At 43.0% G+C, this 22,361-nt stretch overlaps 1 protein-coding gene across 1 annotated transcript in view; it reads right to left on the minus strand.

Annotated features, from left to right (window-relative positions):
* Positions 1-1,508: 1,508 nt before the first annotated feature.
* Positions 1,509-22,361, minus strand: part of DCAF1 (DDB1 and CUL4 associated factor 1) — a 47,409-nt gene continuing 26,556 nt past the window's right edge. Inside the window, exons 18-24 of the mRNA XM_050312865.1 lie at positions 21,841-22,074; positions 21,214-21,307; positions 20,652-20,756; positions 19,850-19,923; positions 18,749-18,853; positions 6,298-6,553; positions 1,509-2,497 (exon numbers count right to left, since the gene is read on the minus strand). Of these exons, the coding sequence (XP_050168822.1) occupies positions 2,439-2,497; positions 6,298-6,553; positions 18,749-18,853; positions 19,850-19,923; positions 20,652-20,756; positions 21,214-21,307; positions 21,841-22,074 (927 nt within the window). The 3' untranslated portion in view covers positions 1,509-2,438. The remainder of the gene's footprint in view (positions 2,498-6,297; positions 6,554-18,748; positions 18,854-19,849; positions 19,924-20,651; positions 20,757-21,213; positions 21,308-21,840; positions 22,075-22,361) is intronic.

The raw sequence follows: 22,361 nt of genomic DNA on the forward strand, positions 1-22,361 counted from the left end.
GCTGTGAATTTAACTTCAGGGAGGCTGGGTCTGCCCAGAACAGGCAGCAGGGGCTGTGCTTCAGCAGGTTTCAGGGGGTGACCTGCAGGCTCTGCCTCCTCCACCCAAACAGTCCCTTTGGCTCTGTCCAGTGAAGCCAAGGCAGGTGTGGGAGGTGAGGGATGGCACATATACTTACAGCAGCCCGGGTTCAAGTCAAATGTACACACAGGAGCTCCATCCTTCGCGTTCTGTTTCTGTCTCGCAAAACTAGAGGCAAGTTTCTCAGAGCCAGCCAGGCCCAAACCAGCAGCAGATGCAGCCCATTACAGCTGGGGTACAATGCCAGAACAAGACACAGGCATCTGGCACAGCAGCTCCCTGGTAGTAGTAGCTGAGTACATGCTTTACTTTCTTTTTCCTCCTCCTGAGCAGCACATTTTCTATGGTGAAGTCAGATAAGATGGTTCCTGATAAGGCAGAGGCTGCTTCCACAGCTGTTGGGTGGCATATCCGATTTTCAATCCCCTCATTTAATCAGAATGCTGCTCCAACTGCCGGCCTTAAACGCTGTAGTAATTGCAACTCGTTGGTCTTTATCGACTCTGTAGGATACAATTATCCATTATAAGTTGCAGCAGAACCTTTCTTTTTAATTATTAACAAGCAGCCCTGGGTAAGTGCATTAAGTAGATGCAATGCCGGAGGGAAGAAAAACTATCCCTTCTCTCGGTTAAAAAGGAAATCCTTCCTCTTCCTGCAGGACCTTAAGCTTAGCTGAAATGCGCAGGTCACGGTGGAACACTGGCTGTAGTGTCGAGTGAGAAGCCTCCAGTTCCCTGTTCTGCTAAAACCCTATTCTGAAAGTGGCCAAAACAGAGAAAGGGTTACATGGTGAGTGGATGTTATCTGAACACCTGGGAATAAACAGCACAGGTAGTGGCCTTGTCCAGGCAAGCAGGGAGCACACTCACCTGCCAGCTCTGACCCACAGGACTGAGCCCTGCAGTGGGTGCTGCACTGTGAAACCAAACACTCCACTGCCAGCTCTGAGGACAGGGCCCTGCTAGTGCACCAACAGGAGCCCCTGATTTGCGTTCTGCCCAGACAGCCCCGGGGCAGCCTGGCAATGCCAGAGCCCAGGAGCAGGGCTGGTGCTGCTCCCAGCTCCCGACACACACCAGGGAGGGGGTGAATTCCCTGGCTGAGTCACACAGTGGACTCTCCACATCACCTTCCCACAGCACCACAGCCTGGCACCAAGCAGCACCTCCCAGCTCCCGCCTGGATGCCCACACTGAGAATTCCAGGCTGTCAGGCAACCCAAGTGATCAGACTGGAACCCACAGGGACCATGCAATGTCCATCCTAACAGAGCCTGCACCCCTTGTTTACTCTGCCCTTCCTTCCAGGCCACCAGCTACACCTGGCTGCTCTGCAGCCAAGCTCCACAGGCACAGGGAGCACCACTCTGCATGGCTGGCAGGGGAATGCATGGCTACAGTGCACAGCCATAAACAGACACGGGATTTGTATTTAATTTTTTAATAAATACACTTTACATTAAAGAAAAAGGCCTTCAATTTGCAGTTTCCACACAGAGGGCAAGAAGGGAAAAAAAACCAACAAAAAAACAAAAAAAGAAAGATTAAAAAACTTGAACCACAAAGGGCAGAGGGGAGAAAAAGGGCCCAAACTTCAATCCCAGATTCCCATGTCTTCAGGAATACCAGGCTCTGACTAGGCCCAGCCAGGATTTCAGCCTCCCACTACAGCTGGTATCACTATCTCCATTAGCAAACACTCCAGGGGCTCTTCCCTGGAGGACAAAAGCATCTGGAACACACTGGCGCATCAGCAGGTATAACACCTGTAGTTCTTTTCTTTTAAAAATAAAATCATATTTAAAATAAAAATATTCTCACTCCTCAACAATATTAGAAATCATGATCCTCTTATTTCACTTGGTAGTTGCATAAATTTTAATTTCATTTAATTTTAAACAATTTTTCTCCCCTGAACCTACCCCATGGTAACAAGGTACTACAGGAATACAAAGGTCATCCCCTCTTTACTAGAACACTTGCCTTTTTTTTTCCTTTTTTTTTTTTTTTTATAAAACTATTTCTGTTCTTTAGGAAAGAACTTTATACAAAGAAAATATATTGTGAAATATCTTCAGAAGTTTCCTTGAAGAGGAGAGTCATCTCAGCCTAAAATAAAAAATAAAAAAAAAAAAAGGCAGAGAGAAATGAGGCCTAACCCCAGGTCTCTTTATTGAGACTTAGCCCCGAGCCTCAAACTGACTCAAACCAACACGGCGGACCAGCAGGAGTTCCTCGGGTTTTCCCAGGAAAAGCAGGGCTGGGGTGCTCAGAACTGGTTTCCAATTTGGTCTCTGGTCTTCTGTTGGGAAGGGAGCATCTCCTCCTGCCCACACCCCGCCCGACAGCCGCTCCTCACTCATTCAGAGACAGGATGATGTCGTCCTCCAAGTCGGAGTTGTCGGAGCTGTCGGCTGGAAAGGAGACACGTGGGTTATGGTTGGTTTATGGCGGAGCACAGATGCTGGGCCAGCCCCTGCTCCAGGCCACAGCTCCTCAGCACTGACAGAGGCACCCAGGGCCATTAGTGCTCCAAATCACTCAGAAGCAGCCGGGAAATCTGCACCAGGGCTTTCCTTCCCTTCTTAAAGAGAAGCTCAAGGAGAGCAGCTTTAGCCAGTGCACTCCTATGAGCTGGCAGGTTTTCCCTCCTGACAAGGTGAGGGGGACACCAGCAGTGAGCTGCCTGCACAGCTCTCCATGCCAGGGGCTGGACAGATGTGGCAGCCACTCCTCACAGCTGGACAGTTCCACCAGCCTGATGTGGTGAAACAGGGCTGCTGTGTAATGTGCACAGGGTAATTCTTTATGCAGTGACATGGACCTGTCTGAGGGGGAATCAACCCATACATTCACAACCAGAACCTTCCTCTAGCAACCCGAATGTTTCGGTAATGAATTTAACTACATGGCACTCATTACAGGTGACCTGAAAACTGTGCTTTTGCTGGTTTTCTTCATTGTGGTACAGAATAAAGACATGAAAGGATTTGCCAGAAGCAGTCACACACACACACACACGCTTGCTTTTTATCTTAAAACATAAGTTCTCTACTCCCTCAGTTGTGCAAGAGGGGAGTGGTAGCAGCTCTGGCAGCAAGAGGGCTCCTGCCTTACCTTAGAGGTGATGTTGGCTCTTTTTCTTATGTGAATTCATTGGATGCAGCAGTAAACTAGGTATTAAAAATAGTTAAAAAGAAAAGAAAAAGACACCAAGATTTCCTCTTAGCCATCTCAGTTATAGTGGATCTGTAAAATGCCCGTCAAGGTAAGCAAGGCCCTCTGGAAGGTTCATCCCTTCCCACACACTGTCCTTAGGGAAAAATAAAAAAATCACAGGCAAGCAGAGAGGGAACAAACCCTTTCCCTCAACCCTCCTCCCTGAGGATCAGCCAGCTGCCCTTCCACTGTGACGAGCAAGGGATGCTCCATCTCAGCATCCCTCGGACTGAGCCTAAGCTGAGGGTCATCAGTGCTCCCAGAACAGCCACAGCCACCTCAGAGTAGCTGGAGAACATCAACCAGTGCTGCAGCTGCTGTGCAGAAAGAAGCACAAGCAAGATAACAATCCAGAAACTATGGGGGAAAAGAGAAGCTGGAAGAGTTGGGAGTTTTGGGGTTTTGTTGGTTTTTTTTAACACCAGAGGAAAGGTCACTATTCTCCAGTGCACCACACAACCTTCCAATTTTGAGCTCTATGTCTATAGGTAAATCTAACTGCAGTTAACTGCTTAGCAGTTAGTTTGCATAAACCTGTCTGGAATTTGCCATTTTGGATTACAGAGGAACAGGAATCAGAATCAAGAGTCAGCCATGCTGCTGGTGAGAATTCCATTCACTTCTTCCATCCCATGTGCATTTCAAAAAATTACACCCAGCTGGCCCAGGAACAAGATCTGCACAATAAATAAGCTGCTTTGACAAACAGAGCTAATGTCCCCAAGGTGGTGACAAAAGGGGAGGAACGGGAGGAAGACATTCATACTTAAAAAGTTCATCATGGACTACTCCCAAAAAGGAATCAGAACCTCTTCTAAAGCACAAGGAACCAAAGCCACTGCCACTGCCCTGTTTCAACTGTTCTTTGACTTACTTTGCTTTGAAACACACCCACTGTATGTTCACAGAATCACAGAATATGCTGAGTTGGAAGGGACCCATCAGGATCAGAGTCCAAGCCCTTGCCCTGCACAGGACCATCCCCTTGAGACACACCATGTGCCTGAGAGTACTGTCCAAATGCTTCTTGAGCTCTGTCAGCCTTGGGGCTGTGCCCACTGCCCTGGGGAGCCTGTTCAGTGCCCAACCACCCTCTGGGGGAAGAACCCATTTCTAAGATCCAACTGAAACCTCCCCTGACACAGCTCCGGGCCGTTCCCTGGGGTCCTGTCCTGTCCCTGGTCCCCACAGAGCAGAGCTCAGAGCCTGCCCCTCCTCTGCCCCTCCCAAGGGAGTTGTAACTGCAGTAAGGGCTCCCCTCAGCCTCTGCCCCAGCTGAACACACCAAGTGCCCTCAGACACTCCTCACAGGGCTCTTCACTCCCCCCCTCAAGACCCTTCCAGATCTTCCTTGCCCTCCTTTGGAGACTCTCTAATGGATTCATATCTGTGCTGGCTGTCACCAATTGACTGCGTTGTCATTCAGGTGTTTTCAATCCCTCCCAGAATAATCTCCATAACTTCACCAGGCACTGAAGTGAGACTGAGAGGCCTGGAGTTTCCCAGGTCCCCCTTGCCCTTCTTGAAAATTGGGACAACATTCAGCAGCCTCCAGTCAGCTGGGACCTCTCTGGATTCCTAAGACCACTTGGGAAAAAAAAAAAAAAAAATCATCGACAGAGGTTTTGTGATGACATCAGCAGCTCTTTGAGGATTCTGGGATGAATCCCATCAGGCCCCATATTTGTAGGGATCCAGCTGGAGCAGAAGATCCAGCACAATTTCAGGGTTGACTGGGAGTTGATCATTCTCAGTCTTGGTTTTCCAGCTCAGGGCACTGAGATCCCCCCCTTGGTCTGTCACCATTTTGAAGACAGAGGTAAAGAAAGCACAAACACCTCTGCCTTGTCTCTCTGTTTGTGAGGACACCATCCCCATGCTGGAACAATGATATTTCTATATTGCCTACTGCCATTAATGTATTTGAGGAGATTTTTTTAATTGCCCCTCCCCCCCCCTCCATTTCTGGCAGCTTCAACTCCATTTGAGCTTTGGCCACACAAGTTTTCTCCCTACCATGGCAAGCAGCATCTCTGCAGTCTTCCCAGGTCACTTGACTTTGCTTCCAGCCTCAGAAGAGGCACTCCTGGCAACCTGTGGCCTGGAGAGCTGCATCTGCCATCAGCAGGTCTGCCTGTCTGTCAGCCTCTGACAGCGCTGACACAGTGATTCCTACAGCTCCAAGGGATCGAGCTTCACAGCGTTTCAACACCACAACTGAGGGAGCTTAAACTAATATGCTAATAAGACTGGGCTGAAAGGATCTCTTTGCTCTTTCTTACCAGCTCCTGACTCTGCTGCCTCTCTTGGATACTCCTGGATGGTCAGAAATGAACCGTTCCTGCTCGCTCTGCCTGCACAAACTGCCATGCCCTGCCCTCCCTGCTGTGCCATGCCTATTTTCCCACTCCTCTTGGGCATGTTCCAGGCTACTCACGCACACACACACACACACACTCTTTAACTTTCTAAACCACTGCATTTGTGGAGTGCCAGAAAAAGAGAACAATTTAAATTGTATCCCAAAAGTAGCTTCAGAACAGTCTGATAAAGGAAGTGAGGTCAGAAATGCCATGTTGGATTTGCACTTTAAGCCATTAGAAGAGAGAAAGAACAGCACCAAGGACCGAAAATGTTTCTTGTCCTTACAGGTACAAATGAGGCAGAGGACAGGTGAGGTAACAGTTAAACCTGTGTCCCCTTGAAGGGCAGGACAGGCAAGCAATCAGACAAGGCTTCTTCACATGGAGTTTCTCGGCCTGCCAAGTTCTCTCACACACACACACACACCTGGGAGCACCTGAAGAAAGGAAATACCTCCTTTTCCAGAATGCACAGTTGTTCTCTCACATAAGAGCTGTTTTTACCAGATTACCTAGAGAGACCACAGGTGAACAAGGATGATGATCAGCTAAATCATTTCAGGGCAGATTTATGGCATGTTTGTCAGGACCTTAAGCAGAGGATAAGCTCACCAAGCTGGGCACACACTTACTATCTCCAAGAATCAGCTCGACTTCCTCATCAGCATCAGAATCCTCATCTTCACCCTCATCTCCCTCTTCCAGGAGGTTGGCAATCTCCTCATCATCGGAGGGAGAAAAGTCATTTTCTCCATCCTCACCAGCATTCTCGTTGTTCTCATCCTCCTCCAGCTCAGCCTCCAGCAGCTGGTCTGTATCTAGTTCATCAAGGTCATCTGTGTCATCATCATCTTCATCATCATCTTCTTCCTCCTGCTCCTCTTCCTCCTATAAAAACAGCAAGCATAGTCCATTGCAGACATTAGGACAAATGTAAAATGGAATAACTGAAGAAAACATACTATAGTTTTCACTTCTCCCCATATGCAGACATCCCACATTAGGAACACTCTCCCATCACCCATCTAGCACTCTCTCTCTCCACAGATACAGAACATCACATGTCAGATCACTTCCATGCCTGCCAAGTCCTATCTGCAAAGTGCTGGTGCAACACAGGTACCCTTGGCTCAAGCTCCACTCCAGTACTGGCCACCAACACGTGTCATCACAAGGCACTCTAGAGAAGGACATGCAGTAAGACCTGTTAATACGCAGCTTTCTTGCTAGTCTTCTGCAAACTGCTTTAGTTTCAGCTGGACCAAAACCTCTGCTCGTCATCAAACACCATGCATGTTCTGTCCCTGCCATTCCCATTTGGATGAGATGTAAAATGTAGGGAAGGATACCATCAGTCTAAAACAATCCCTGAAGCAGGTTCAGATGACAGAACTGTTTAAAGCAGCTCAGAGGTCTCATTTTTGGTATTTACCTGTGGATGAAGATCTTTCTCTATCAAACCATAAGAATTTGCATTCAGTAAAGCAACTGATTTCCTCATTGCACAGCTGAAATCCAGAAATCTGTGTGCAGCAGAGAAGATGGAATGGGAAGGAGCTGTTACAGTCCTACCCTTCTTCCAGACAACCTGCCAGCACAAAGCCAAGCTCCAGGAGGTCTCCAGGACTAAAAGGGTTCAATACACCTGCTCATCTCTGAGCCTCAGCCTGCTTCTCTAACAGAGTGCTCTCGTGTGGCAGGGAGGCAGCTCTCAACTCCTTCAGCCTTAATTGCCCCTTTGCTTCAGGAGGGAACACATTTTGCAAAATTAGGAAGCGATTAAGATAGATATCTGACAACCCACTTGAAGGGTTTGTTCAGTCCTCAAGCTCACCACATTCCCACTGTGCTATTTATTTAGACTGCTGCATTTTCAGATCTAAAAGGACAGAGGAAAGTCCTTTACTGTCATCTCCCCAACCTACTTTCTCTTCAGTCAGTGCTATAAAAAGCCCACCACACCCACACAAATCCAACATCTGTCACAGGCAAGAGAAACAAGGAATGCCAGGAAGCCTGACCAAACTGTATTGTTTCTTCACTTGGAGAAGGCAGCCAAGTCTCCTCTGCTGACCAGAAGTGCCGTGTTATTAAATGGAGATTACAGTCTGAAAGCACTGGTTTGCTATACACAGTTTTCTTTATGAAGGAGCTTATATTAAGTATAAAATTAAAGCCAAGCTGTATGAAAGCCTGTGCTTATTTTAGCCAATTATAAACTTTACTTTGAGTCAATGGGTCCTCAAACAAACAGACATTGCTTTTTGAATTGTATACAACACACTGGGAGAGGAAATACCTTGCTTGGACTTCACAGTTTTAAACTGCAGTGTCATACTAGGTATAATTTTCCATAAAATATACTAAATTGAGTATAAAAATTATTAAGGCCAAAGCTTTTATTTATTACTGTTCTATGCAGTATCTGCAGAAAGACCAATGTCTTAAAGCTTATCACTCTACTCAGAATTGAGAAACTGATTAAAAACTGACAAAGGCAGGAGAGTTTATTTTCCTTTTTCAGTCTCTAAACAACTTTGAAGCAGAAAAGAGATACCAGTTTATTCAAAAAGCTTGCAAAAATTAAGCCGAATTTCTCTGTATCTGGAGCTAGAGACATGCCTGTAGATGTCAGGAAAAAAGTATGTTGTCTACAAGATTCAGAGTCCATGCAGGTAAAACCTAAAGGATTCTGAAATGAGTTAGGTACCCTCTATGCTTCCACATTTGTGGAATTTCTGAAAGCATCTTTTTCCTAAATATCTAGCCCACAAGGATTCAAAATGTCAAAACTACTAAATATGATTGTTTCGCATGTAATGTATTTATTTGAGAAACTGAAATACTATTTCATCAACTTTTTCTTTCAAGCTTAAGGCAAGGCATATATAGCAATATCCTTCAAATACAGGATGAAATGAAATATAGTTGTATTAAGGTAAAAATTCCTTCTGGCTGACAAGAATAAGGGCCAAATTACACAGAAAGGTTGTATATTTTGCTGCAAATTAACTTTGAAGGATGTGATTATACTGACCAGTGAGGAAAAAAATGCTTTGTGAAAATACAAACAGCGCCAGAAGAACTGAGATGTTTCCACTTTTACAGTTTAAATTACTGAATCTGAAGTAGGTGATTAGAATCGGCCACACTCATTTAAAAACCACCTAAGAAGAGTAAGATGAGATCAAAATTATACCTGTCCTTGGTAAAGCAAGCACACCAGAAGGAGTCAGGTGTGCATGAGACAGTGTGACACACACAGGGATGTCCTTAGGGAGCTGAAGGGTGATTCATAACAGGGTTCAGCAGGAGCATCTTCATCCCTGAGAAAGCTGCACCTTACATTTTAGAGAACCCAGACAGGAAATTGGCCACTGTGATGCTTCTGCCAAGTAACAGGCAAATAAATTGGGCCTCAGCCTCTGAACCACCCCCGACCACAACCCTCTGCAGGCACAGCGCAGCATTCCCAGCTGGAATGCACGGCTCGCACACACATGGGGAGAGCTCTCCTGAGAAAGCTCCAGAATTTCTGCACCCAAACCCAATCCGTGGGAGGTGCAGCTCGGAAAGGTGTGAGGGAGTACCAGGTGTAGTCAAAACCATCCCATGGAAGTGATATCTGATCTGTTAGTGGGGATCCAGGATGAATCCTCGTCAGACACCACAACTGCCTCAGGTTAGGGATCCATCCATGGATAGAAAATGGCACACCTTCCACAGGGACTCAAACAAGCACTCTGAGGAAGAGCAGTGAAAAAAATCCTTCTGCCATGTCCCGAGGGAAGACAGGCAGAGCAGTTACTCCAAACCATATCTGTTTCTGTAGGAAAAACCTGCAAAAGCAAGTTCCTATCTACTCATCAAGTCGTTCCCAAGAGCTCTGGGCAATGACACGGGTACTGCTGGAAAACAGAACCAGCATGCACATCTAGGCAAAACATCCAGGCACCTGTGCCCATCTTCCTCACTGGAGTAAATGAGGACCAGCACACTCCAGAGAACTTAAATTGCTTCAGCCATCACTAACTCCTTTTGATGCCTGAAGATACTCTTCTATTTGGGCTGAAAATTTGCTTGGATCAGAATGTGAACTGTTCATGGAGTGTTCACAGTGCACCATGACTGCAGTGCAGCCAGACCAAACCCCTGTCTTCCCATGGAATTCATGGAAGATTACAAACAATCTCAACCTGAGGCTATGATGGGGGAAAAAAAAAAAAAAGAAAGAAAAAAACCTAATGGTGCCTCTTAAATAGAGCAGGCAACACTCAGAGGGATGTGATGGAGTTCAAGTTTCTGAATTAAGGATGTCACATTGCTCCCCATTTTAGTTACACTGGGATTCAGGTATATTAATTAGCTGTAGATACTTACACTTTGGATTAATTTAAAGAGTTTTACTTTCATATATGTCAAGAGTAGAGTAATTTTAAGTAGAGTACTCATTGACCCCTAATGAGACTCAAATTTGTAATTGGATATGACAGAGATATGTATTAATTTTATTAATTAATGGATGTGAATACTAGGGGGTTTCTGTGTTATCTTCCCAACACTGCACCAGTGTTACTGCAGTTCATGTCCAGCACACACAACGTCACCAATGCAGGTGACACTGTGCTATCAACATACCTGGATGGCCAACTCTCCCTGCTCATCAAAAACACAGTGTCACAATTACCATAAAGGAATTTACATCTTGGAAACACCCACCCTATTTCCTACCCAAAACGGCTTCCTGGCCCCACTCCCTGCAGAAACACTTACAGAGTATTTCACCCCAGCTAAAGCAAAGAGGTCAGGCAAAAGTAAAGTAATGAACAAAGACAAAGGTGACAATTTAAAGCAAACAAGAGAATAAACCACAGCCCAGTTCTAATTGTAAGGGGATAGTAAAGAAGGAGGTTGCAATTTTAGTGTGGAATAGCTACCCACAGGACAGGATGTCCACACAGGGACAGGCCTCAGTGTAACTCAGAAATTGTTTAACTCAACTATTAAAGATTAGTTTAGGCTGAAAAAGACCATCTGTACAAAAGGTTTGTGTCAGTTTAACTCAAATGGTCCTAAGAATATAAGTTAGTAAAGTGTAGTATCATCAGTTATATACTTTAGACAAGCATAAAGGATGCAGGAACTATCAGTTCTAGAATCAGACTGCAAAGTGGAACAATAATTTAAGTTTTTATCTTAAGTTAAATCACTCAACACTCACTAACTCACCCAAATTCACTAATTCATAAACACAGTAACAACTTCAACACACAGTCTATGACCCTGGAACTGCTTTGAGGATGATTAAGAGAGTAAAAGTGATTCCCATCACCTTTCTATCATGCCTGCACACAGGAAGATTTACAGAGATGTAGCAGTACAACAAAAGCTGGACATAAACTTACAGAGAAGTTGATTACACAGCAAGGATTATCTCAAGATCATCTCAAAGCAAATTACCGGTAACTTAACTCTACTACCAGTTTGCAATCTTACACAATGATTCAGAAAGCAGAGTAGCTTTGGTTCAATTAATTTATCATTTTTAACCACAAAAGAAAAAACTATTGACAACATCCCCTAAAGGAATGGCAAATACTGGGGTGGCTGCACTGGAACAAAAAAAATGCTTGACCTAATTCTTCATATTGCCAGTTTTTACAGCCCTTTCAGAGCTCAGTAAATACCCTTTGCACTTGTTCAAGAGTTATGTGTTTTCTGCCATATTGTTCTTTGATGCTTGTTTGCACAGCCTTCATCAGCTTTCATCATCATCATCACAGACTTTCTTAATGTTCCCCTTTACCCAATCATTTTGCACATACAAAATCCACAAAATTTGTCTTTTTAGGTAGTGCAGATTATTGATACTTAACGTATCCCCTGGGGTTCAGTTCTCAAAAATTATTCAAAGGCTCAGAAAACCCCCAGTATTTCACTTCTTCAAACTGATGCAAAACACGTTACCTAGGCAGAACTTTTAACTTTTTGATCTTAACATATTTCTGTAATGTATTCAAACACTAAATTAGTGTATGTACAAAGTGCTTCCAGGAAGTCTGACTTAAAGCACTGCAGAGCTGCAGTATATAAAAATAGACCAACCTACTTTTAAGCACTCTTGAGACTTTTTATAAGGTTTTTTTTACATTTCTTGAATCAAAAAAAAAAAAGCTATGACCACGTGATCAGAATTTGAGACTTCTCCACTGCAAATTACATAATCTCTCAAATTTATACCAGGCTGGCCTTTAACTGCCAAGAGAAGATCCCACAGGTCTTTTTTGACTGTTGATATTCAGGTTGGAAATTTTTATTCAGTTTTGAGATTTACAGGTCACTGTTTTGTTGCTTATCTGACGTGGCTTCAGCTGTTACAAAAAGCTTCATCTCACACCTCATTCACTTTTTCTTCCTCTCCCAGGAGCTGATTCACAGTGCAAAACAAAGCACTGCATCCACAGTTCTCTGCCCTGCTCCTGTGAACTGCTCACCTCCATCATCACCTCCAAGACAACACCTTTCACCTGCAGCTGCTTTCCAGCAACAGTCCCTTCCTCTGAAACAGTCTCTCTTGCACCTCTCAGTTTGAATCAAGCCATCTGGTACTGCTCTAACTATTCTTATTTTCCTCTATGAGGCTGCCTTTTCTCTACCTTCAAAGCACTTAATCCAGTGTCAGTGAAGCTTTTCCCACCATTTCAAATCTTTCAGCTCGTATTTAGTTCACTTCTGGATATTTGTGGCCAGGTTTAATCATCTGCTGGAAGATATCTGCTTCTCTAAGTTGCTTATTTCATCTAGGTTTGTTTTCTCTTTAGAGAAATTCATGATTCCCATAATCTCATCACTTCGGTCAATTTATTTGTTTACTTTTCCCCCTCTTTCACCCTCCTTTCCCAAGTTTCTCCTACAGCAAAGCAAGCTGATTTTCAATAATCTGATCCCCTCCATATTATCAGTATAATTTTAGTTACTTCCTATTTCCACCCTGGGAAGGGGCTTTGCTTTCATAAAGAAGAACATATGATTTTTGTTCAAATACAAGTTCCCTGAAGAATGTTTCACTCCAGAGGAATGAGTGTTTTAGCAATTTATCTTCCTCCACAGACAGTCCTCTTGTCACATCTCCCTGACAGCTGCTCCCTCTGCTCCCAAAGCAGCTGTGGGGCACATTGGTACTTTCTGAGCCTTTGCCATGCAGTTCTCAGGAGTGACCATGTCTGGTTTTCAGTCACTTAGAAGTTTCTACCCAATTCCTCCCCCAACCTCTTCTTAACACTCCCTGAACGAGGGGCAGTAGAAAAAGCTTAAATATGGCCAACAGACTCCCTGCTCAGGCATGTAAGGAATTTCACATCCCAGATGACCTGGTGTATATCCTTCCCTCAGCCACCAAACCCATGTCCTGTTACGTACCATTAAATTCATTCTAAGTATTCATTTCATCTCCCTCACACCACAGGGCTGCACCTGCTTTTACTTTCTTTGCTACTTTAGTGTTAGAATTTCTGCTTCTTCGTAGCCATTAATGAGATCACAGAGCTAAAAATGTAGAAGCCTGGGAATGTGCAGGAGTTACTACATGTAACAAGCAGGGAATCTTCTTACCATGGGCTTCTAGGCAGGTGTAGGTATGTGCAGATTTAACACAGGAAACAGCACACAGTGTGTCACAGAGGCAAAACATGGAGTGGAGAAATAAAAAGCAGTTAATCTCTTAGTCTATGTAAGTAGGTTTACCTTGTCTAAACTTACCTGTGCTGAATGAAAAAGCATCCACAATACAGACAAACAAGAGCTCTAAAGGGAACGGGAGGTTCAGCTGGGACTCTCGGGATCGAACTCTGGCTTTGCCTATGGAACGTTTCCATTTTACCTGACGATGATCAATCTGACTCCAGCCACTGCTCTCTCTGAGGCATGTGCAAGCCATCATTTCACTTGAGATAAATGTGTTCTAATGTGACTGTTGATTCTCTGTGCTGTAGGGCTCAGAGATAATATATGGGGTACAGAACTAGGAACAATTTCTCAGTTTGCTTCTCTTCCTTCCTCTCACTGATCTCACGCTCTCACTCACAAAAATATGCTCATTCCTTTAATTCCATGACAAAGAACAACAGTGCATAAAGGAATTTCAAAATTTGTCAGGTAAATGAACTCTCTCTCAGTGGGCAAGAATTTGTTCCTTTATTTTTTCAAGCTTCTGACTGGCATTTCTCATCACAGCTAAGGCAGCTTTTATTTTCTTGGATCTCAGTTATTCTGGGAATTCTAGAAAGATGTGTTAGGTGAGAGGAAGGACACCTTTGATTTCTGTCACTGAACAGGCAGAATACGCTTTTATCTCTGCTGAAGTTGTTTTACTCCATAATACTAAGTCTACCCTTCTGAAAACTCCCAATACTTCTCTAAGAATTTCCTCTGTTTGCACTGAAAGCTACTGAAAATATATTTTGAAACAGCAGGATAGCAGCCACAGCTATTTGCTACTCTCTAAAAAATGTGGTAAGAAGCACAGGTACTGAGAAATAATTTTCCTTTAAAAATGTGTTTTGGAGGATGCCTGTTCAAAAGATGTATCTGTTCTGTAAAAAGGTCTTTGATAAAAACCACTCTTTACTTGGGCTGCAACTAAACTAACTCAAAGATTCCTATTAAGGTGTGCAATAAACACATATTTATTATCGCTTGAGACATTTGTCTGAAAATACTTCCCAGCTATTACTCTGTAAACCACTTTATCTTGAGCAAGATTTCAAATCAAACCACATCTTTCAATGTTACAGGAACAGCTCCTGAAATGGACCCTTAATTAAGGGTCCCTGATGACATAAATCATTTGAGTCAGCTTGTAGTGGCAAAGCACCACCACGGTTTGATGGGTCCCAAATACTTGTGCCAACATGGATTAAGGTTTGTGGGGTCTTTCCCCCAGCAAATCAATATCCACATGAAAAAAACCCAAACCAACCATATAAAACAACAGCAATAAAAGTACAGATGAATTGCTGTTGCAGGCAGATAGAGGGGGAACCTTATTAAAAAAAAAAGTAGAAACTGGGATCACAAAGATATCATAGAAAGCTGAGGAAAACATTCCCCATCCTGGCTAAACCATATGTTAGAATAGTGATTGTCTTTCGAGTCTTTATTGCCTTGTCTCCAAAGCTCTCATTTCCCATCACCTAGAATTTTCTAAACCAATGCAAAAAGACAAATTACACACCTACCATCACCACTTGGATAGCCCAGAAGCACTGCAGGATAATTAACAGTTCTTCAGTTCTGGCAAAAGAAGTAGAACACACTTTATAGGACAGGGACAGCTAGGTGAAGCAATCTGCTGCTGAAGCCATAAATCTCCCTGAGCATGACAATAACTGAGAATGCTACCTGAGCCTCACAGATGTATCACCCACACGTAGCAGAGAGAGAAAAAACAGGCCTTAAACCACTAACATGGAAAGCAAAATGAAAACAGGGAAGTAAAAATGTACAGACTGAAAATCCCCAAACCCACTCAGAAGATCACGTTATCCGGAGCTCAGTTTTGAGTCTACTTTGTGTTCAGCCAGTTCCACTGGGTTTAGCTTTTCTGACCACTTCATATTTCTTGTCTCTTTTCTAGCCTCTGAAATCCCTGGACTGCCTCACTGCAGAAGACAGTAGATTACCAAGTGAAACAGGGGATCCTAGTCAGCCAAGAAAGAAAAATAGGTAAGAATAGAGCAAACTAAGAACCAAAAGATGGTCTAGGATCTGTACCAGTAGCTCAGACACACAACAGATTTTTGCTAAGTCTAACTCTGAAGGAGTGTATCAAAACAGTGGCAAATATAGGAGGAAGAAGAATTTGCTGCCAGACTGAAAAATAAGAAACCCTTATATATTTCACATAGACTGAATATAGTTTTGCAAACACTTGTGAGTGAGACTGTCAGTTGCTGATGGACCCAGCACCGAGATAATACACAAAACTCATGGAAGTTCAAGGGAGTAAAACACCCAACAAAAGAGCTTGCAAATGGACTCTTGCTAAGCACAAGACATCTTCACTTCCCCTCAGTTACCACAGCAAGTACAGACCACAGAATATCCACGCCCTTTAGCATTTGTTCTGTTCAACAGCTCTGGATTGCTGGCCATACCCAGGGAAAGGCAGCTTTCCTGACACCTCCCAGGAAAGGGCAGTACAACACCAGGGAAGAACCCAGCCACAGTGGTGCTGTTCTGCAGCACTGCCAATAAACCCACAAACATTTACTGCGGCAGCACCACACACAAACCAGCTGGGTCAGCCTGAGCATTCCATCTGAGGGCAATTTATGAAGAAGATCACTTGATCTTCCAAGATTTGGCTTGAGAAAGGAGAAGTAACAGAGTTTTGTTTCTTAAATTACAGAAGGAATTGAAAGATATCTGCAGACCAAATATCTCCACTAGGTTCATTTTAAGGATGCTCAGTCTCTTGCTTTTCAAAAACCTGTCACAGAGCTATCATCTGGCATTTGTCAGAACTGACATCATGAGGTATTACAATTTTAAGTAAAAAAAAACGCCAGGCAGGTATTTTTCTCCACAGTTCTTAACTTGTCTAGCACAATTTTTAAAGCAATTTTATTCTGGATACATGACTTCAGAGCTAGGCTTGCTCACCAGATATCCTTCTATCTGAGTACTCACTACCTTCTGTACAGGCAAAAAAAGGGCCTTCATGGACCCCAGTGGGTCAGATAGAAAAATACAAATATACACCAAGTCAAGGTGTGAATGCACAGAGATCAAACAGATTAGTATCTGCTCTAAAAACCCTGACCAAAAAGATACCACATTCATGTTGATTTGTATGGATTTCCCCCCACACCATTTTCAAGAAAAAGATCAGAAGGCATCTTCTTTCAGCCAGAAGTGGTTGTGGTTTTAAAATCCCTGTGAGAAGTCCCAAAAAGCTTCAAAGGTTATAACCAATTTTTCAAACTCTAAATCACAGACACTAACTAGACAAGTGGTGAACCCCTACATATGTGTGGTCTTATGTATACACAGAAAAATCCTTTCATCAGGAAACAAATTACTTTCGTTGGTCCCACCAGACAAGTGTGCCAGAGGGATTCCATCTTTCTTCTGGAAAACCTCTCCTCGTTCTAGCTCAATGCTGGATGTCTCTATGGAGACAAAAGCTGTATTTTGTAAGCCTAAAGGTAGAACAAACCTGAAGGAACAGCATGGAACAGCTACAGGACAGAGAGCAAAACATCAGTTTATGTTTTGCTAAATATACACAGATTGAATTGAGTTTGGGTTTATAAATGTTTATATTAACACCAAATCTCTTTTTAAAGAAACTTCATTGCAACCATCCCTAAAAGTTACTATCTACGAAACATCTACAGATCCCAGAAATAGAGACCATAAACCCCAGCAATTATGCAAGATCAATTAGTCACTCTTAGCTTGCAAATTGATCCCAGAGCAGCTTTGTTTGAACACTCCATCAACTTCACAGAAAACCTCTCAGAACATTTAAATTCTGCCCGGGGCCACCCCTATTTGTAAGACAGGAAGTGTCCCCAGTCACACCTGATGGGTGACAGACCCCTTATCTCTGCTGGGTACCCGGTGTTACAGCCTGGAACCATTGACTGCCTTACACAAACAAAGATCTCCCCTTGAGTCAACACTTACCAGTGATTTTGCAAAACAGTGCTGGTTAATCATTGCACAATGCAAAACCCATTTCTGCTACTATTTTTTTTTAAATTTTATAAAGAAAATATGAATTAGCTTACAAAAATATACAGAAAGTGGACAAAAATGTGGAAGCAGAGACAAAAACAGAAACGATTGCCTGAGGCAAGCACTGGCTGGCGAGGAAGTAGAAAGGAAGGAAGGAGGAGTAATCTCTCATCCCTTTTCGTTGCTTCCCAAGAAATTCTATTTTTCAAAAAAAATTTCACTCTTTTAATCCATCCAGTCTAGGGATAGAAACAATGACCAACGATTTCAAAAGAATGCCAAGACTTCAAATGCAACCTGGTAGCACATTCAGAGGCCAGGACACAAACTACACACCCAATCTTCAGAATTAAGAGTGAAATTGTAATAACAACAACCAACTGCAGAGAAAATTACTCTTTCCCGGGACCTGCAGTCTTCTGAACTAGCAAGTACAAGTTTTAACCTAGCAACGGGAAGATTCGGACACAGAAAGGGTATCAGAAATCCAGCTTTCCACAGAGTCTGGAAAAAAAAAGTATTACCTTCTGGCATTCTTTGGAAAAAGGTGAAGTCAGCTTTTCTCACAGGAGATACCAATGTATCATTTACTAGAATGCAGACAGCATAGAGCAAAGGATAATGCATTTGAAATCTTTAGGGAATAGAAGCACAAGGTCTTTGCCTTTCAAAAGAAAACCCACAAAACACCTGACACCCAAAAAGCTACAAATTTTAATTCTCACTATACTGTAGTAAGCACTCTGTGCTACTGTGTTTATAACTACCAGCTGCACCCGAGGGGCACTTACTGCAGTTCTTAGCTCTTTTGTCAAGTTGCCAGAGATCAAACAGCTGATCTGAGAAGGAAAACCAACACATCCCAGTGCAAACCTGTAGCCCTCTTGAAAATTCTTAAAACATTTTGCTGTGTACAAGTACTGTGCAGTTTTACTGCATTAGCCACAAGTTACATCTCATCCAGAAACCGGTGACAAGTTATGCCCAAATATGAGACTTGGAACTGAAGAAAGGAAAACCTCAAGCACTACTGTCTCTGCTGGGTGTCAAGATATTAAAAAAAAAAAAAAAAGGCAGAACAAACAGCAGAGCTTCTGACCAAGATTGAAATATCAAGGAAATTAATCAATAAACTATAATGATTGTGTTAGTTTACCGTGCACAAAGTTACTGTTCACACAGGCTCTGTGTAGGTAGCCTGAGTTTACACTGGCAGTAAAGTGATCTACTTCACATTAAGCGAGACCAAAGGAGGCCTCTGCACTTTCTGGGTAATAAATGAACACTTGTCAAGGCCTAACAGCTACCCTTGCACACCCAGGTTAGTGCTGTGCTTCTCACCTGATCTTCCTCTTCATCCTCTTCGTCTTCTGCCAGACGCTGCCGGCCCACTTCGTACAGCCTGCAAACCGTGTCCATGTTCATGGCATCCATGCTGCCCTGATTCTGGAGGGGAGATGCCCACACAGCAGTTAGCCCCAGGAATTAAACTCAGCTTTCATATTCAATGCTGCACCTGATCTCAATCACATCACCAAAATCCCTCTCTCCCATTTACCAGCAGCAGCACAATTAGCACTAAAACCGAGTCTTTTTGGTCTCAAGGAACCATGTGCACTGAGAGGATGCTACAAGCTGTCATATAGAGACAGTTCCAGAAGACAGCAGTGACACCCCAGCAACCACATTCCCTGTAATAGCATTTCCAATGACTCCCATAAAAGAAAATTTTCTTGGTCTGACAACATTGCCATTTCCAACTTTAGTAGTTAAACGTGAAGTTTGTCCTGCTACAGCTTCTTGACTCGCTCTTTTGGTCTGTAAGGATCAGTGGTTCAGAGTCTGAAGTCGACAGGATGTTAAATCAGTCACTACATATGTATAGTCAGGTGTCAAGAAACTGGGTCCTGACAACATATTACTGGGCAAAGAACTGGATCCCTAACAAGCCAAAAGTTTCACTCAGTAATCTTTCCTTCAAGCCTTAGCTTGTGGGATGTTGCTAGGAAGACAAATGTAAAAAGAGCATAAGAGTGATTCACAGAAAAGTTCCATGGGAAGCCCCACAAAGATTGCATTTCCCAGTTATTTGGCACAGTACACGTTTCAATTTGCAATAATAGGAAACTACTGCTATACATAGGAAAAACACATTTCTCTCTATGCTCCTGAGAAGGAAAACCTCTGCACATTATAAAGTGGGAAGAGTTTGAAAAAGAGAAGCAACTGTGTTTGGAAGTTTAAGGAATGAGAGGCAGCAAAATAGGACTGCAGTGGGTGGAAAACAAAAAACTAACAGCACCTTTATCATCATTAAAACACCACCACTGCTTAGAACATGAATTTAACAGCAGGAACTCCCCAAAAAAAAAAAAAAAACCAAACAAGCACTGCACTGAAACTACAGCTACAGAGGCCAGAGTTTATTGTTAGCTGCTTTACCTCAATGACAGCCAGATAGCAGTCCTTGCTGTCTGTGCACAAGTCAAAGATATTCCTCTTTACATCTATGGTGGCTGGAAAACATCACAAAAACTCAGTGGTTAACTGCAGGTTACTTAATTCTCAGTGAAAAAAAAAAAGGTGTAAAAGCAGATAATACAAGCTTGGGACAAGAAAGAACAGCTGAAATAGAAGTGAAATGAACATTTGTAACTAATTCAACCTTTAATAAAGAATAGAAATGTTGGAGAATATTGTGGAAAACAGCCATGTAAACTCTTAACCTGCTCTGCACAGAGCATCCTCCCTTGATAGTACATTTATTGGTTTCCCAAGCACAGCAAACAACAGATCATCTTTCAGAATAGGTGGCAAGCAGGGATTGAGTTGTGACCTGTGTCACAATAACCGAAAGACACAATTTCAATAACAAAAGCCATATTTGCTTATGTTCATAGCTGTAATTAGCACAGCTCCAGGAGCTGAAGAAAGGGCTCTTTCTGCAATAAGACCACTGCCATCCTGGTCAAATCTCCTATCTCAGATTATGCCTTACTTGGAAAGAAGAAAGGAAAATAAAGCCAGAGTTCCTAAACACTAGCAAATAAGACAATCAGACACTGAATGGGATATGATAACTGAAATTATTTCAGTGTTAAACCCAGCTCTTGTGCTTTAATCAGAACAGGCCACAGCAGTTTGTTTTCTAACAAGTGCAAAGGAGAGAAGAAGTGAATGTTACTGAGCAGAACTTGCAATAACCTTTCAACCCTCCAGACCAAGCTATTTGCTCCTCTCTTACCTATGGGTTTATAATCAGTTGCATTAAATGTCCTGAAAGAAGAGCCAAAGGGACTTCTCATTCTCTCCTCCAGAAGGTCATCCTCATCATCTGCCTGCAACATAGCTAATACAAGGAAAGATTATTCCACAAACCTGCCTTCTATTCGTCACTATCATTAATCAATTTAAGATCAGGTCAGACTCTGCCAGGAATTTTCTTCACATTTAATAGCTTGGCAAGACCCATTTAATATCTACTCTTCCAGAGCTGCCTTTATTGATACTACAGATTATCAAAACTAATACAGAGGCCAAAATTATTTTCTCAAGCATCATTAGATCTGCCATTATACAATAGGTTGCTTTTTAATCTCACAAATTAGTTGTGATATTGCTGATGCTACAGAAAACTGTCTTCGTCAGCAATACACGTAGCATGAATATCCTGGAAAAAATCCAGTTCACACATGCCAGTAAGGCCTGGGGTCAGACTCTGAAGCTTCCAATTTCACTGAATAAGCATTTACTTATCTCAAACAAGAGGGGACCAAGGAGAGTGATGTAATGCTGAGAAGCCCTACCTCCATACATCACTGTGCCAGTATAGTTGAAGACCACACGACACTGGTCCAGTGCAGGTACTGTGTGTAACAAATGGAAAGTCCGGAGGTCCCACTGAAAAAAACACAGGCTAAGGAGCAACAAACAAAGTTTACAAACCCTTTCCAACACAGTGGCAAAGACATGATTAACTGTGTTCAAGAAACTTCATCACCGCTTTCTTGCAAATATGATGGAAACAGAGTCGGATTCTGGCACCACAATTCCCTTCCATGTGTTCAAAATGAAAAAGCTCTTATTCAAAATGCCATTCCCAGTCACGAGAGGTTACTGCAGTAGCTTCAAGGTTGATCGTGGTAAGGGATGGGAAGAGAGAAGAGGTATGATGGAGTATATTAAAAAAAAAGTTCTCTCTTGCTCTCTCTCTCTCTCTCTCTCAAGTATTTTCCCTAGGCTGTATCAGAGGTAGAATGTAGATTTAAATTAGTAATCTGTCTGACAGTCCCTACTCCCTTGATTCAGAGATTCCAGTTACCACACATAACGTGTAACACAGACCATTAATACAAATTCTGCAAACAGCTACTTATTCATCTACCAGTTGCTTAGGTCCCAGCACCTCAGTTACCACAGTGGCCAAAGGATACAATTTCAGTGTTGACTATGACCTCCAGCCCATTGGGATGGAAAACACCACTGATAGTCATGTTGAATTTGTCAAACTTGTGGATGGCTTGTGCTGATCTGACATCCCAGAGGACACCATCATTTAGGACAAGATCATCAGTGGGGTTAAAGGTGGCACAGTTCTTCTTGTAGTTGTTGGCAAGATCTGGGTTAAACAGAGTCAACAGCTTGTTGCCAGTCTGAATATCATAGATCTTTTAGATTAAAAAAAAAAAAAAAAGATTAGTCACAATTTGCAATATATTTGTGTCTAAGATCACCCCATTCCCCCTTTCACAAGACAGCATTCCATAAATCACCCTTCCTACCAGCCCTTTCAGAGTTTTTCACAGCTGGAACTGAGTCTCCCAAGTTTTGGCCAGGACTCAGTGTACTGCAGGTTCACTGACAGGTTTACTACAATCAGGACGAGTTCCAAGGAAACTAACCCTGCTATGAGGAGTGGGCTGGGAAGCTGCAGTCACAAGGTACCACTTAGCCA

Source organism: Myiozetetes cayanensis, unplaced genomic scaffold (genome assembly GCF_022539395.1).
Source record: "Myiozetetes cayanensis isolate MyiCay16 unplaced genomic scaffold, myiCay2020 scf18, whole genome shotgun sequence".
Lineage (NCBI taxonomy): Eukaryota > Metazoa > Chordata > Aves > Passeriformes > Tyrannidae > Myiozetetes > Myiozetetes cayanensis.